We start from the raw sequence: 18,265 nt of genomic DNA on the forward strand, positions 1-18,265 counted from the left end.
AGCTACTTGTTAGTTGTGTGTTGTTGGGCAAGGCATTCATTTAGCTTCTCTGATTCTTAATTTCTACTCCTGTGAAATCAGCATGGTGGAGAAGATTAGCATTCATTTGCCCATTCATTGATTCTTTTTTATCACAGCATAAGGAAACAATTTGGCTGTATCGTGTACAGCAGCAAAGCCATTCAAATCTCTAACGGTGGATGCCGGCCTTGTCGTGTGTTCAAGGGAAATGACGTTTCCAAGATCACTGTTCAGCTGGGGGAAGGTTCCCACCTACAATTTTGTCCCTGTAATCCGTTCTTCTTTCCCTGAGATGATAATGCCTTGTCCAGATCAAAACATTTATACCCCACCCTGTCTCCAACCCCATTCACATTGCTATCTATGCTTTATCTTCGTAATTCTCTTATAAGCCATAGGAAAATTGGTGTCCCGTTGCATCATCCAGTCAAAGGTTGAATTGATGAAAGTCAGTAGTGATCCCAGTTGACAACAGTGACTTACACAGAATCCTCCAGGTGGTCAGACTGCTGGGATCTCCTAGAACACTTTGTTTTCACGTGTAATAAATACAGATCAACTGTTGGCAACTGTTCCCATTGTAGTTCTTTCCTGAAAAATTTCACTGAGTTTTAAAATTTCTTTGTAAATTTAGAGCAGAATTCCTAGAAATTGTTTATAATAGGATTTGTTTATGGATATCCGTCAGTCACCAAAGGGAGTTATTTATTTAAATGTGACATAACGTAAAATGAAATAGATCTTCCTGCAGAGGGTTCCTTGCATTAAAAAGGCAATCAGGCACCAGTGCCTTGCAAATCTAAGCAAGCTTGGAGCTCTGCAGGTGCTGTCAGAAAAGAGGTTAACAATTTTCTGAACCTGGTGCAGGCCTACTCTGATCCACAGACAGAAGAAAGAGTCCTGGAGAGTGCCACACCTCAGGCCACTTCAGGTGCTGTGTACCTGCCAGGGGAGGCCCACGTCCTGGCTTAGCCCCGGAACTAGCATTTTCTCTTGCATTATCGCCTACTACTTGTTCGTAATAGAAACCCACTGGCCCCACATTGTGCCAACAGACGAGGTACCAAGCCATGCTGTGCTGCATCTGTGACCTCAGGAAGCTGTGATGCTGCGGTCTTACCCGTTGGCTGATATTTGAGTGCTGTTGCTGAACAGAAGCAGAGCAAGAGCCATGCATTAGATGAGAATAAGCTCTCTGGCTGCAGTGGAAAGAAGTTTAGATATAGCATGTTAAGGGGAGAGCGCAGTGTTCCCTCCTCACACCTCAGTTTTACTCCTTCATTTTTAGAAAACATGAATGTAGAGGCAGATGATCTTCATGTCCTTTTGGTTCTGACTTCAGTGACGAAGGCACAGGCGTTAAAATAGGTTTTCTAGCAGGAAGAAGCTGGATGAGGGCATCACGATTGTGTATTCAAGCAGATGGTTGGATGGAATTGTTGAATCTTTCATAAGAGAAAGGGGAGAGCAAGCTGGGTTTTTTTGGTGACTTTTCCAGTTCAGGGTATTTCTCTTACGGATTTGTGTTTCCCCCTATTTTATATGCTCAAGCTGTTGAGGTGTGTCAGGAAATCTAGAAACATCTGAATCCTCCCCAGAGGAATCACCCCCGCTGAAATGTGGGGAAATAAACACACAGAAAACAAAGTGTGGAAAACTAATGCTTTACTACTGGGGTCACTTTGGCCAAAATTTTAATTAGGCCACATTTCAAGGAGTGCAGCTTCATTTCAGCTGCCAGCTGAAGAACCTAGAACCCAGACTACCAGGGGTGTCTTGTTTCATCTTGTTTCTCCACAAACAGAGCTGGAGCGTGGCTCTGGGCATGGAGCCGGGACATCTGGCCTCATGGCAGAGGTGGCACAAGGGGACACACACACCATCCACAGTGTCCTGCCATCAGCTTTCGCATGGGCCTGTCGGACTTCTTCCTTGGAGCAGGAGTCCTGAGGCCGGTAGTTTCCTGCAAGAGCCTGCTGCTGTCCCCAGGCAGATGTTTTTGTCTTGCAAACATTACAGAGGACTCTAATGTGCTCGTTTATAATTCACTGAACATCCTAATGGAAATGGACTTGTTTATTAAAGTACGTACTCTGAAATGATTTGTACAGCATCACATGAGCTTTTAACCTTGGGTTAGCACTCAAGGGTTACAAAAACAATGCTCCCAGCAACTTCTATTTCAATAGTGCATCAGAGTTTCCGAAATACTCTTACATATACAGAATCTCAAATGAGTCTAAAAATAGAGCCCTTAGGTAATGACTATGTGGGAACGAAACACCACAATCAAAACACTTATTTGTGGGTATTTATATTACAGGTTGATATTTGAAATGCCTAGATTTTTCTTAAATGCTCATAATTGGTTATTTTTTCCAGGGGGTGAGGTAGGCTAGAGGAATTAATAAATGCGTTTGCAGTGAATTTGGCATGGCTTTTCTGAGTCCTTTGTGGAGGAGAACTTGGTGAAGGCTCGTTGCTAAATCAGCTGCATATATATTTTTAAAATGCTTTTTTATGACTTAAAAAATGGAGGGAAGAAAAGTGGCTGTTGTTTCTTTTTGTGCACATCTTTTTCTGAAGAGGGATATTTCTCAGAAGACTTTTTAAACAACATGTCATTGGACTCCCAGCTGGAATGATTTAATTGCTTTTAGATTCACACCGGGGGTATGTTGTGTAAGGGCCAAAAAGCAATCATTTGGACGAGTTTATCGCATTTCTGCTCTGCGGTTGCCTTCGAGGGGCATTGAGCCCTCTCTTTGTCTGGGGTGGTGGAGGGGCACGTGCAGCAGGGTCAGGAGCTCTCCATAGCCCTGCTATGTTCAGTGGGGACACTTTCCAACACACAAATGCTTTTTTTTTTTCCCCTCCCCAATTGTAGTTCTCATGTGATATCCTCTTTACCTCTTCTAACCTCTGGCAGCTCCATTTTTTTTCCTGTTGAGGCAAGTGACTGTTCCAAAAGGTTGGAATATGGGATGGGAGCTTGTTTTTCTTTTTCCTTTTTTTATTTTTATTTTTAAAGGGCAGGAATGCATGTAGGGACCAGTTATGCAATGTATGTTTCTAACCACCCCCTGTACACATTTGGGGCAGTGTTCCTTAGGGGCCACTTGCTAGAATGGTTGAGAGCATCGTGATTCCAGCACACCTGGGTTTTTTTTCTGTGTTTTAGTTTTCTTATCGCTTAAGAAGAGATCATAGGTTTTGTTAAGAACTAAATGAATTGATAGACGTTAGAACAGTTAATGTTAGAGACTGCTGTATTGCATATTATTATTAATATAACATGATTGAAAAGATCTGGCCCCTGCAACAACCTTATAATTGCTGATAAAGCCTGAGAAAGTTTGTGTATCTCAAATGTCTGGGACACAATGAGGGCTATCAGAGTTGACGATTATTCCCTTGAGTGTTGTGACATTGTCAACCTCACCAGAACTGTGTTACGAGCTGTTTCCATATGGTAGAAGGTCTTGGTAATTCCTGTGTCAGGATCAGCATCTTTTCCATTTCTTCTTGCTTTGCTAAAGTATTTGGTCCACTGGCCACGTAGGGCCTTAGGGGGATATAGGTACACACTTCAGACAGCTGGCCTAGGCCCCATGAGTTTAGTGTTGTGGGATGTTATAGCTCCACCTTTGTAACTTTCTGTGACAGGCACCTAGAAGATGGTGTGCCTGGTGGTGGAAGAGAAGCTTCCGGCTCTGATACCTGTTTTTAGCCCAGGGACATTAGGCTGGTTATTTAACCTCTTCAAGCTTTTGTTTTCCTTTTTTGTAAAACTATTAATACCTGAATCAAAATGCTGCTTGAGGTTATGGGGGAGGATGTGTCAGGTGGGGTTCACTACTTACAGGTATGGATGCAGAACCCACAGAGAGGGCCGACCGTACTTAGTTTTTTTGTTTTAATATTTTTACTTTGAAAATGACCAAGTTGCCTGTAACTTGTATAATCAATGGTGTTGACGCACATGCTGCACCTTCAAGGGTGTCTGTTTCTCAGTGTGTAGTGAATAGTTATCGATTTCAAATCCAAAGGTGAGCCAGAAATCTTTTTTTTTTTTTTTTTTTTTTTTTTTTTGAGACGAGGTCTTGCCCTGTCGCCTGGCTGGAGTGCAGTGGCACCATCTCGGGTTCAAGCGATTACCCTGCCTCATCCTCCCGAGTAGCTGGGATTACAGGCTCAAGCCCCCACACCTGTCTGTCAATTAATTAATTAATTAGACAGAGTCTTATTGTTTCACCCGGTTGGAGTGCAATGGCGCGATCTCGGCTCACTGCACAAACCACCATGCCCAGCTAATTTTGTTGTGTTTTTAGTAGAGACAGGGTTTCACCATGTTGGCCGGGATGGTCTCAATCCCCAGACCTTGTGATCTATCCACCTCTGCCTCTCAAAGTGCTAGGATTAAAGGCTTGAGCCACCACGCCTGGCCTGGTGATCCAGAATTCTTATCACTGACGTCAGATGTGATTGGCATTTTATAAATCATTATTTTTAGAATTTAGGGCTTTATGAAACCCAGAACTGCAGACACACTCGAATCATTTGTTCTTTAGGAGTTATCGCCGTCCTTTTCTGAGTGTAACCTGCAGTTCTGTGCTCTCATGTTGATTCTTGCCAGTGATAAAGCACGAGACCCTTGCAGACCCACTGCCCATTGCCCCATAAGGCCCTTCATCCAGATGTTCCTCCCTCGCTGTGAATGCAAACACCTTAGAGTGACTGATGCCCACACAGGCTGTGGGCTAGTAATCATCAGGCCTGCAGTCCTTTCCCCAGTGCTTTTGGGGGCAAGAGGGCCAATAAACCATTTTTCACTGACAAAAACCATTCATCCTGATTTATGGTCTTTCTGTTGTCCTGACCTTTATATTCTCATAAAGGTCTTATGGCCTTTTAATCTTCAGTGTTGTATGTGAGCAGGAATATATGTAAGAGATTTGTGTAAAGGGCCGATATATCCAAGTCTTAGTTATTTTATCATTGCATATAACATTTGTAGGATTGTTAGGTCAGTCGCAACCAAGTGGCGACTGGCAGGAAAAATACTACAGAATTTAAGTTGTTCTGTAGAAAAGGAAGAGGATGCAGTTGGCTTTAAACGTTCTATTTCCATATTTCTACTATAATTGTGATCAAAGTGAAAGTGATTTCAATGTCTGAAATTTCCAGAAGGGTTTTACAAACCCTGTAATCCAGTAGAATTCGCTTATGATCCTGGAAGTTTGGAGTACAGAGGCAGATGACGCTTCCGTCTCCTGCATCCCAGGTTGACATTTGTTCCCTGTGCCTGAGCTGCTGGCTGGCTGGAAGGTGATAATGGGGCTTTTGCTCACCTAAGCTGTGTTCTTGCAGCTTTCCCTAGTTTTACGCGTGGATGCTGTAGCTAAGTTAGAGGAGCTGTTTTGGCCCAGGGCAAACCGGGTTGCAGCACTCACACATGCTACATTAAAATCCATTTGAACTGTTGGCACAGGTTGGCAGACATTCCATTGTTTTCAGACAATAGTGACGCAAAGTTGAACTGGCTCCAGGGAGCAAGTGTGGCTTTTGTACAGTAACAGGGATTTAATGCCAGCCAATTGACGGAGTCTGTGTCTTGCCCAAGTGAGGATGCCTTGTAATGACATGAAGCGTACATTTAAATATCTGGCTTGAGATCAGAAACTTGCGGTGGATCTCTTTCCCTTGCCTAACACATTTCTTCTTTATTTACAGTGATTCTTTGTTGTTGTTGTTGTTGTTGTTGTTGTTGTTGTTGTTGTTTTCCCCCTTTGATTTGTTTTAGGGTGTGGACATGAAGAAGGTCTTTTAATTTGGGGGTTAGTTGGATCCCATCTTCAGGGTCTTCTCTTCATTCTTTTCCTCTGTTTCCTTGCTAGCAGATGTTTCGGCTGACTTCCTGTGATGGTCCTTCAGAAGGAGGCTAGGCCTTCTGAACTCTGTTATTTTAGGTCATACACTGCGTAATCCCAGGGTATCTCATAACTTTTGCTTGGATGCCAAGTCAGGACTCCTGTTTCATACTCACCTAATAAAACACTTCAGGAGTCCCTCCTTGTGTTTGGATGAGGTGCCTTTATTAGCATGGGTAATTAGCAAGACGGGGGCATGTGGTTCTGGGAAGCTCTTGGAGGCAGGCAAAAGGAGAAGGCTGGCTTTGTGAGCTTTCTCTACAAATTATTTTTTTCACATGTGGATCTTTGCCATTGCAGCAAGAGCTTTCAAAAAGATCATCCTTCTTACATTTGCATAACTCCTTTCTCTGAAGAAGGCAAAGCACTTTATATACTTTATTTAAAATACTTCAGCAAGTCCTGGAGGGTGGATAAGAGGAAGCAGCCCAGCTGGTCTGTAGTTCAGGGAATTGAGGTCCAAATGGGGTTGGTGAGCAGAACTAGAAATCAAAGTCAGGAGTAGTGCATGTAGTGATGGTATTAAAAACCTTCTGATCAGCTTTTAGTAGGGCTGTGTTTCTTGAGGGTCTAATCCAGGAAGCTTATGTCAGGATCTAACTATGTAAACAAAGCTTTTGGGGAACATTGTTTAGGGCAAGCTCCCTGGAGGTATAAATGTGAAGTCCCCTAGGAAAGTGTAGCTCTCCACCTTTCACACTGTTGCAGGATTGCTGTGAAATGTGTTTCTAAAGTAACTTCTTTTGCCGGTATCTTTTTCATCCCTCATTGGGAGCAAATCTTACCTTCTCAGGGATGAAGTGACCCTAAATCAAAATACCAGCCTTTAGATTTAAAGATTTTGCCTGCTGTGGTGTGAAAACACTTTTCTATAGTCCGTTTAACTTTCAGAGGATGTGTATACAAATCAATATATTTGTCTCTGTTCATTAATGTAAAGCTATTTGTATCTGAGTACAATACAGTTTCCTAATATGGTTCACAGTGATGAATGCTTTTCTTCTCTCCTTAAAGAAACAAGTCCAATTATTTCTTTTAATTGGGGACAGTGTGTGGAGGACTTCTATACATTGCACTTTCTGTCTTTCTCTCTTATGTTCACAGGATTTAATCTTTCCCTGTGAGAGTGAATATTTTTTTCCTTTCCTCTCCTCTCCCTTTCTCGAATCTTACAAATTAAGACAAAAGATAATTACTTGGAGGAGTAAAACTGGCAGGTTCCCACGACACTTAAAATTAATGAGCTGTTGAGTACAAAATATACCTTGTCTTTGGCTCTGTTGGTGTTGCCCAGTCCTCCCCCTGCCTCCTTTCTTCCCGTTTAACACATGATTTGACTTTCTTGGATATGTTTGCCATATGGGTATATCGCTGCTCTAAAAGTAGCATGATGATTATAACAAGTGGGTTCGCTTGAAACCATCTCTTTGTTTGCAAATCAAAGTTAGTTTGATTCAGTTTTTACTTTCGGTATGTTTGAAAACTCTTCCATTTCCAGATATCTTATCAAAACGTTCTTTAGTAGAGTGGGTTGCTGAAGTCCTCAGGGCAGCCAGTTTGGTTCATTATGTTAATGTCACCTGCCTCCCCCTCCCCTCTGGTTCCCCTTTCCTGTAATTCTAGTACTCACTGCTTTGCTTTCCATAGTATTTTCCTGAGCAGTTGGTTTCAAGACATCAAAATACATGCAAAGAGTTGTGCATCTGGTTTCAGGTGTAGATATTGCCATGAAGGATCTGTTTTTCTCAGATCAGAAACATACTGCTGACTGACTATGGCTGCACTCTTCACAAGTGTCTGTGAGGTCCCAGCTTAGCAAGTGGCCTTCCCTGCCAAGAGCTGTGTAACTTCTGTCAGTTTCATGTAAAATGTGAAGCTTCTTGAAATCATCATTTAAGGAGTAAGAGAATAGATGACTTGGCCTTGGGGGTTTCAGGCATTTTGTATTCTGCACCCCTTTCTACTTTTAGAAGTTATTAAGGGACCCCCAAAGGCTTTTATTAATGTGGATTATATTTCTTAATATCAGCTTTAATTCTCATATCTACCATATTAGAATTAAAAAGTGAAGATACTTTGAAATATTTATTCATTTAAAAAATGATACAAACCAGTTACATGTTAAACACATAGCATTTTTTAATGAAAAATAATCATAGTCCAAAATCAAAAACTTACTGTTAAGAGTTACATTATTTGACCCTTTTGTAAATTTCGTGTTTAGTAGAATACTGCCTTATTACGTTTGCTTCTGTATTCATCTCTTGCATCTTGCAATACGTAGTTTGGTTGATGTATATGAAGAAAATCAGCTTCAGATAAATGATGTATGTATGTGGGAAATGGGGAGGAACCTTTGTAGATGATTTTGCTATTTGATAGGACAGCAGGCTCAACAAGTGGCAGTTTCTTACAGGTCAGTTGCTCTGGGGACCTGTACTGTATCATCCAACTTTTCATACTCTGTTACGTTAATATCCATTGGTGTGTCTTTTTCTTTGAATGGACCTTTAACCCGTGCACTGTTTTGTAGCATCCTGTGTCGGTCATTTGAAAATAATGGTTCAGTGAGTTCTTGTTAGCACTCTTTTCTTGTACATTATCAAAGAATTTCTGTCAAACTCATGATGGCAGATCCTGGTTTTCTGATACTGTAATTTTTGCCCGAAAGCCTGAATTCTGTCATTGGCAACAACGACTGTTATTTGAAAAAATTCTAGTAACTAAGTAAAAACTACAATAACTGAGCCCGAAGAATTATAGTATGTAGGTCCTTCTTCAAATAAAAATAACATCCTATGAAAGAAAGGGGCTAGCCAAAAACTTACACAATCAGACAAGTGCTTTTTCCTAGAGATGATCATCATATTTCTGTATATAGGAGAAGTGCTTTCTGTGTGATAGCATTTTGTCACACAAAGTATGTGTGCTCAGGGGTCATGATTCAGTGATAATCCCTGTTGGTATGACTTTATCAAGGTCATTAAGTAAAACTGGCTCTTTTTTTTTTAACTGCTGCTAATCGCTGGTAGCAGAGATGGAATGCATACTAGATTAGTGTACAGTAATTTAGTGCCATTGCCTTTATTTATGCTAAGATACCAGTGATTTCACCTATATTTTAAAAATATATTTTGTTGAGATACGATTCATACATCATAGAACATACCTATTAAATGTGCTATAGCATGTATCAATACTTGATTTCCTTTTTACAGCTAATACTTCACTGGATATACCATTTTATGTTTATCCAAATAAATATCAGTTGGATCTTTGGGGATTTACCCCAGTTTTTAAGTATTAATAATAATTCTATCATGAATCTTTGTGTGCAAGTTTTTACGTGGACTTATTTTTTATTTCCCTTGTGTACGCTCCTGGAAATGGAATTGGTGGGTCATATGAGAGCCACCTCTGTTTCTCCTTTTGAGGAACTATCTCGAAAGGAGAAACCATTGTACATTTCTGCTAGTAGTGTGTGAGGATTCCAGTTTCTCTATATCCTTGCAGTCACTCATCATTATCCATCTTTATGATATGATAATCGTCCCAGTCGATGGAAAGTGGTATATCTCATTGTGGTTTTGATTTGCATTTCCTTTATAGTTAACCTACCATTTTTTGTACCATCAGTGCAGATGTCTACCCATTGTAAAGGCAAATCATGTCTTTGTATTATTATGAAATGGTCTTGATTCTAGCAGATCTCTCCTGCAAGGGTTTCTAGGTCCTCGACGGGTCTGTAAATCTCCTTTGAAGTCCACTGATGTGACAACATGTCACTAGTGGAAAATTGGGATGTATTTTCAGTGTTGTCTTTTCTTTTGCTCAGGCAGGTGATGAGCTACTCCTCTTTTTCCCATGAAAGTGATACTGGCAAGCATTAGGAGGCACCTGGCTCTTCTGGCCTTGGTCCACAGATTCCCATTCACAGTCTGGCATGAGTAGGAGATGTAACAGGCATGGTCATTGTGGACAAGTTAATGACCCAGAGTGGTAGGAGTTTGTATTGGGTCTTGCTGAGACCAGTGTTTGTCTGCATTGAAATCCTTCTTTATACTCTCTGCTGGGAGGGATACGACGCAAAAAGAGATGTGCCCATGGTCTGATTGTGCAGTAACCTGAGATGGCCCATTTTTTCCCCCCGTTAATTTGAGACTGAGTCTTGCCCTTGTTGCACAGGCTGGAGTGCAGTGGCACAATCTCAGCTCACTGCCACCTTAGCCTCCCGGGTTCAAGTAATTTTCCTGCTTCAGCCTCCCAAGTAGCTGGAATTACAGGCACCCACCACCACACCTGCCTAATTTTTGTATTTTTTAAAGTAGAGACAGGGTTTTGCCATGTTGGCTAGGTTGGTCTCGAACTCTTGACCTCGTTATCCTGCTGCCTTGGCTTCCCAAAGTGCTGGGAGTATAGGTGTGAGGCACTGTGCCTGGCCAAGATGGCCCTTTTAAACATGCAGTGATCACGTCTCCCAAATCCTGCGTACCTCCTGAACCCCAGACATTGTGGTAGATATGTTCTACCTACGGGAGCATCTGCCATCTCCAGTCTATAGATGGGAAAACCAAGGATTAAATAAATTGCCGAGCTCTAAACAATAGAGCTGGGCATGAGCTGCAGATATTTTTTGAAGGGCGGCAAACCCATAGAATAATATTTTGTTACCTGAATGAAGAGAAGTAATTATAGAACTGGTGCTTCTTCGTAGCAGACATGTCTTAGTGGCAGCAAAAAGCACAGAGAAGTATGGAGAAGCATTGGATATTTACAAAAAAAAGCAACTACTTCCTCTGCTATATTTTAATAAAGAAGCTGTGTTCACTGCTTTAGAAAATTGGTGAATGGTCAAGAATTGCCTAGATTCATATTCCCTTGACTTGAGTTTTAATCACATTGAAGTATGACTTCTTATGGATGTTGCTTTTAATTTGTCTTGAAAGCTAGCACAGATACTGCCATCTTGGGCATGCTTGATGGTTTCTGACAATGGATGTTACTTACACTGAGAATAAATGCCAGCCATATGAAGCTCTCCATTTTCTCCGCAACAGAGAGTATCCAGTAGAGCCTTGTGCAGCATCGGATCGTGTCCTGTGTTTTGACATGGCCTGGTCTATTCTTCAGTATTTAAAATCTGTTCATCACTGGTGCTGGAAGGGACTTTGAGATACAGGCTTGCATCCAGTCCAGATAGGGAAAATGTACATCTCTGTCTTACACCAGGACTGTTGGACTAAATAATTAAATCCAAGCAGTTTAATTAGAAAACAATTACAAGGAAACTTAGAAGATTATTTTACTATTTGAAAGCATGGGTGTTGGAATGGAAAGATGTTGGTGAAAGGGTGCAAAGTTGGTTCAAGGGGAGAGAGAATTGGCAGATAAATTGGACAGCCTCGTGACTACAGTCACTAATAATGCAGTGTATACTCAAAAGTTGCTTATCTGAAAAAATACAGAAGGATAGGATACACTAAGTATGAAAGCAAGAAACTGAAAGAATGTGTTAGCAGATTTGGCACCTTAGCAAATGACTTAGGTAAATGACAAAAGGGACAATCTTTGCAATTTGTAAGGCATTAATGTAATTTAAAGGACTCTTAAAATACAATGTAAGATTGAATGGTGGGGAAAGGGAGTCTTCTGCTGTGTAGAGGAGTTAAGATTTGCAAGCCAGGCCGGGCGCGGTGGCTCAAGCCTGTAATCCCAGCACTGTGGGAGGCCGAGGCGGGTGGATCACGAGGTCAAGAGATCGAGACCATCCTGGTCAACAAGGTGAAACCTCGCTTCTACTAAAAATACAAAAATTAGCTGGGCATGGTGGCGCGTGCCTGTAGTCCCAGCTACTCAGGAGGCTGAGGCAGGAGAATTGCCTGAACCCAGGAGGCGGAGGTTGCGGTGAGCCGAGATCGCGCCATTGCACTCCAGCCTGGGTAACAAGAGCGAAACTCCTTCTCAAAAAAAAAAAAAAAAAAAAAAAAAAAAAAAAAACTAAACACAAAAAAAAAAAAAAAAAAAAAAAAAAGATTTGCAAGCCAATAGGAAGAGATTTCCAACACAAAGGAGGAAGAATTTTCACTTTGATCTGCCGCAGTGGGGGTAGTGGAATTCTACCTGAAGTGCTGTGCAAGCGCTGGTTGGGGTGGGGACGGCCTGGAAGTTGCTCAGTTGCCAGATGGATGAGTGGACACAGTAACCTTATGAATACTCCCTCCGGCGGGTTGACAGCTAAAAGATCACTCTAGCTTCCCCTTGCTGCTCTGCCTAAAGCAACCCAGGAACAGGGTGCCCCTTCTCCGTCCCTGAAGAAATAGGCCCTGTTTGGACTGTGTGTGGGAAGAGGAGGGCCTTTGTGGGTTACAGAGATGTGAGGGCCTGTATAGCAGAAGGAGAAACCCATCACATTGGTGTTACTGGGTTTCCCGCAGAAACCCCGAGCATCCCTGTTCTCTTTTGAAATTTCTGCCCAGTGGGTAGGAAGCACCATACTCACTGGAAATTCTCACTTGTAGCCTCCTGGGGTTTGCGGAGGGCTGTGGTGGGCTTGGGCGTAGGCTGGCCTCATATGCAAGGGAATGGTGACATGGCCTGTGCCAGGCGCTTACCTTCTCCGTCAGTAAGTGTCCTGTCCTGTATGGTGGTTCTGAGGATTCAGAGGCTGAGTGTACTTCAGGGCTTTGTACAGTTCCCCTGGCTTATAGTAAGCACTTGAGTAAGAAATATTAGCTATTAGTGGTCCTGGCGTGGTGGCTCATGCCTATAATCCCAGCACTGTGGGAAGCCAAGGCGAGTCGTTCATGAGGTCAGGAGATCGAGACCATCCTGGCTAACATGGTGAAACCCCCGTCTCTATAAAAAATATAAAAAATTAGCTGGCTGTGGTGACACATGCCTGTATTTCCAGCTTCTCGGGACGCTGAGGCAGAATTGCTTGACCCTGGGAGACAGAGATTGCAGTGACCTGAGATCATGCCACTGCACTCCAGCCTGGACAGCAGAGCAAGACTCCATCTCAAAAAAAAAGAGAGAGAAATATTAGCTATTGCTGTTTTTGAATTTAGGAATAGAAAATGGGTCTGGCTCTAAGCTCCGTCACCCCTTTCTTCATCTCTCTTGTCACTAATAGGTCAGGCAGAGCAGCTGTACCCCCACCCATGCACATCAGTAGCTCTCTGGCCTCCAAATGCATCTCTTTTAAATCTCAGAATACACTTTATTCTGGATACCCTCTGTCTTTACTTACGTTCCAGGTGGTCATGTTCTTGGAATGAGACTGTTATTTTCCTAAGTTTAATTTCTTTTTCTTAAGGTATGATGTTGATATTTTGAGGGGTGCTGGAGTTTTCTCGTAGGGAGTTTTTTAAAGAATGTATTTTCCATTGTTTTAGCTAAAGCACATAATTTTTAATGGTTAGGATTTTCAATCTAGTTTTGTGTCTTGATGTTTAGGCTTTTCCCTGTCATCTGCATTCAGGTGCTGGTTGGCGTTTTGTTTTGTTTTGTTTTGTTTTGAGAACGTCTGACACTTGATGGAATGTGTGACACTTGATGGTCGATGGTTTTTGACTTCAGGGAGTGGAGATGTATGCAGTTAATTCTCACACTCCTATAAAGATACTACCTGAGACTGGGTAATTAATAAAGAAAAGAGGTTAAATGGACTCACAGGTCCGCATGGCTGGGGAGACCTCAGGAAACTTAATCATGGTAGAAGGCGAAGGGGAAGCAAAGCTCGTCTTACATGGCAGCGGGAGAGATAGAGCATGAGACGGGAACTGCCAAACCCTTCTAAACCATCAGATCGGCCGGGCGCGGTGGCTCAGGCCTGTAATCCCAGCACTTTGGGAGGCCGAGGTGGGCGGATCACGAGGTCAAGAGATCAAGACCGTCCTGGCCAACATGGTGAAACCCCGTCTCTACTAAAAATACAAAAAATAGAATGATTAGCTGGGTGTGGTGGCGTGCACCTGTAATCCAAGCTACGCAGGAGGCTGAGACAGGAGAATTGCTTGAACCCAGAAGGCAGAGATTGCAATGAGCCGACATCACACCACTGCACTCCAGCCTGGTGCTTGGCGACAGAACAAGACTTGGTCTGAAAAAACAAAAAAGCAACAACAACAACCCATCAGATCTTGTGAGGGCGCACTTGGTATCAGGAGAACAGCATGGGGAATACTGCTTCCACGATCCACTCACCTCCCACCAGGTCCCTCCCTAACACATGGTGATTATTGTTTGACATGAGATTTCCGTGGGGACACAAAGCCAAACCATACAGTAGGTTACATGGTAGTGGTCAAGTAGTGATTTTATTCTTGTTTTCTCCTTCCTTTTCTAGTTTTCAATGGTTCCAGCAGGTCAACACGGGAGAAGGAACCTGTTCAAAAACACAAAAGCAAAGAAGCCACTCCCGCGAAGGAGAAGCACAGCGACCACCGGGCTGACAGCCGCCGGGAGCCGGCTTCGGCGAACCACCCCGCAGCGACCCCCCCCATGGGTTCCTCAGCCAAGGGGCCCGCTGCCAACCACCACCACCCCTCTCTGCATCGGTCGGCTCAGGACTTACGGAAGCAGGTAAAGTATGCCAGGGGTGCCTGCAGGTGTGCCAGACCCCATTTCCCACTTCACTTCAGCAAGCTGAAAATTCATCTTCAGCGGGCTCAGGAAGCAGGAGGTGGTGCTCAGAGGGGAGACAGGGAGAGTCAGAATCGCCTTTGCAGGAGCTGTGGCAGGGCAGTTGGATTTGCATTGAGCCCTGGGGGCCACTGCATTCACCACGTGTGTTCACGGAGAAAGGGAACTCATTCCCTTACTTAAGCTTTGTCCCACCCACCCACCCTCGGCTCCAAACAGGTGGTAGAGTAGCAGGGAACGTTTTTTCTTAGGTTAGGTTTTGAAACAGGACTGCAAATGGCGTAGTTCTGTTAGTGGACATTCCTGGTCTACTCTTCTGTTCTTTTTGATGTGACAAGTTAACATTTCACCACCTGGCCTTTGAAGCAGAATATGTGCATGGTGTGTGCACTGCCGAGCAGTCTGTGGAATAGGGTGTGGCTGGGTGGCACCTCTTCCACGGAAGGCGTTTGGGTCCTGTGCTGTAGCGCCCACAGAGTGGGGATGGACGCCACCCTGACCACCTCCTGCTCCTGCCTACCCCAAACTGCCCCCCTCCAACAGGGCCACAGATAATACAGCTCCTGGTGGGGCAGCTTTGAAGAAAATCTCAGGGCTCAGCCACTATTGCTGTCCGAATTTCCCTTCCCTGGGCGTTGATTTCCCACAACCCTGGGAATGAGTCGTTGGGATAAAGGCAGGTTTCTGCAGGCACACAGCTGAGGGTCTGTCCCTGGACAGGTGGCATTTCACTGATTCCTCATCCTCCTGTTCCCCACTCCATTTTAACATCCTCCGAGTCATGGGATCATTGATGCGCTTTCCTCACCGAGTCAAACACAGAATGTTAAAACCTTCCCCAGAAGAGACCGGAGGCTATGATTTTCAGAGGTAGATTCAGAGGAAACTGTGGAGGGGACAGAAGAGATGTCCCGGCTGGCAGTGTTGCAGAATGACTAACACGTGGTCATTGTGCGGTGAACATACTCAACTTCATCTCGTGCTGGAGATGGTCTTTCTCATTCTTGATGATGTTGGACATATTTCTCTCTGAACGTGAACATGTGACTCTTCACACACGGCACAGAGGTATTTGTGCATGCACACATGAACCTTTCCCTGTCAAACAGTATGCTGTTGGTGGGGGCGGGGATGGAGCAGGAATCACCACGTTCATGTTCCATAGTCCACACATACCTAGCATGTATTAAATGCCGGCCACTGTTGCCAAAACACCTCCAGAGACAACAGCCACAGTGTGGATTTGGGCCACACCATGTGCTCAGGTGGCCTCTCTCAACCACTGGGCCCCCAGTTGTCAGCACAGGAGGCACAAAGCCCAGGGAGGTACCAGGCTGTTGGCCCTGGGTCTCTGACTCTTCACTCCCACCCTGTTTGCAGTGCCGTCGGTCCGATGGAGACTTGTACAGAACTCTCCAACATAAGGTTTTCGTTCATGAAAAAGAAAAGAATTAGAAGTGACCCAGAGAGAAAGACAGCAATTACTCCACGTGACTGCATCCTGTCTGTTTTCCCAGGATCCTAGAATAGAGTTGTTTCTGTTTATCTTCTGTTCATCCCACTTTGCTTTTTTGAGGTTTTTAAGTCATGGTAAAATTGTAATGGGCCGCATCAGGACTGGAGGCCATATTCAGGTGAGCTTCCAAATCGTGCCTTTCTGCCCCGAGACCCCGTTCTCGGGATGGTGAGGGCAGGAATGCAGGGCGGCAGAGGACCTGAGTAGTGCACATGTGACTGTGTATGTTCTCATGCACGGCAGACACGTGTGTGCACACCCTCTTGCACAGTCATGAATGGGGACCTGTGGGGATACACCTGTCATCTCAGCTGGTCAGAGCCTACTCTCAGCCCTTGCTCTTCATTCAGTTCGGGTTTCCCTTTGTAAGGGGATGAGAGGGATTAGCACAGTTGGGCACAGCAAAGAGCTGAGGAGGCGTAGAAAGTACCGCCTTAGCCTGGGATGGCCCTGCCTGCCCCTGTGCTCCATGGCGTGTTCATGTGACCTGTTCCCTGTGCAGGATCCGAGCTGCAGGAAAGAGGCCCCTCATACAGCCTGCCTCTGTCGTCTGAGTCAGTGCAGGAGCTCAGCTGCTTCCAGGGCTCAGGGTAGAGTCCTTGGAGGTAGCGCCTTGTGCTCATGGATGAAGATCCTCTCCTGTCACCCCTCCCCTCCTTTCTCCCTCTTCCTTCTCCTCCTCCCTCCCTGGTCCCAGTCTAACCAGCCCAGATGGAATGACCCATGGCTACAGATTCTAGTTTGGCTCTGACCCTGCCCTTCATTGAGACTTGAGATGTGCTATTTGACCTTTCCGGGCCCTATTACTCCTTTGGAGCCAGTCTTGCCAAGTCCTCGCACAGGGACATTGTGAGAAATAGAAGGAAAAATTTTCCAACCCCCAGGTCCTGTTAGTTAAGTACTCTGAAAATAAGGTCAATAAAAACAAATTGTAGATTCCCTTGTGACTGCTTGATGCAAATGATTAGACCGTGACCTTTCATCTTTTCAGCTGCCGGAAGGATATGGGTCCAGAGGATCCTCTGATCTTTCATTTCAACTATGACATGTGGGTTTTTTTGTTTTGTTTTTGTCAGCTTAAAAGCCTAAATGTAATTGTCTGAAGTGTGGAGGGATATAGCTTTCTGGGGGTGCTGCTGAGAAGTGCCTTTTCCCTGCTTGCTCTGATGAGCTATGTGGGGACATGTGCCTGTCTGCCAAGTGTAAAACCACTTCCCCTCCTGCGCACCGGGTAATGCCATGTGATAGTGCATGCGATTTATGGAGGCCCTGGAGACTTAGAACATACGACCACGCACTTCACCTATGTCATGTTTTTGGTAGGAGGGCTCTGGCCAGCCCTTTACTGTGGATAATACCAAATGAGCTGTCTCTGTCTGGAGTCACATGCCTGTGTAACATTGCAATTGTCAGGGGGCTGGGATTGCCTCTGTGCATTAACTTGGTTGTATGGTAAGGGTCTCACCAAGGAGCAAATGGCGTTTTTCTGTTGCTTTCCTCAAATAGTACTTCTCAGAGAGTAACGAGTTTAGGTTGGTCAAGCAAACAAGCTTTATCCCTAGCAAGGGTTTTGAAGCAGTAGTTTTCCAAGAGAGTCAGAGCAGGTTTTTTACTCGTGTAGAAATTTGTGTGGTTTGTAAGCCAGGATATGGACGGTTAAGGCTGCGCCAGATGTGGTCACGTGTGATTCTCATTTCTTGCGCTGAGGCTGAGTGCGAGAAGAAAATGATCAGCTGGCAATCCTGCTGGCTTTGCAGGGGCTTCCACTGAGCTAGGCTACTGTCACTGAAGAGGTTTTCACATGAAAATGTGTAAGGGTTGCAGAGAAGTCCTGCCTTTGTAAGATTTAGAGAAGGCCAAGGAATTGAGAATGTTCTTTTAAAGTTCTTGAAAATGAAATACGACCATCAAGAAGGAAACATAGAAAATCGTATCAGCCTTAAAAAATGTTTAAGGTTTTTTTCTGATGACATTGTGTCGTTTGAATTGCACTTGCTGGTGGTGTGGTGTTTGTGACCCTGTTAGGTTGCGTTCAGTGGGAGGAGAGGTTATGCACACATCTAGATTCTCCGGTAGGACCCAGTTATCTCTCCCAAAGCATATTCGCCTTGGCCTTGGCTGGAAGGCTCCTGCCCATCTGCTCCTGCGGTCCGTG

At 44.2% G+C, this 18,265-nt stretch overlaps 1 protein-coding gene across 5 annotated transcripts in view; it reads left to right on the plus strand.

The window, feature by feature from the left end:
• Positions 1-18,265, plus strand: part of JARID2 (jumonji and AT-rich interaction domain containing 2) — a 281,140-nt gene that overhangs the window by 230,707 nt on the left and 32,168 nt on the right. For all 5 annotated transcript variants that reach the window (XM_017521293.2, XM_017521306.1, XM_017521305.2 and 2 more), the window contains one exon: positions 14,299-14,534. In XM_017521293.2, the coding sequence (XP_017376782.1) occupies positions 14,299-14,534 (236 nt within the window). The remainder of the gene's footprint in view (positions 1-14,298; positions 14,535-18,265) is intronic.

This window comes from Cebus imitator, unplaced genomic scaffold (assembly GCF_001604975.1).
Source record: "Cebus imitator isolate Cc_AM_T3 unplaced genomic scaffold, Cebus_imitator-1.0 Scaffold21, whole genome shotgun sequence".
In the NCBI taxonomy this organism is placed as follows: domain Eukaryota; kingdom Metazoa; phylum Chordata; class Mammalia; order Primates; family Cebidae; genus Cebus; species Cebus imitator.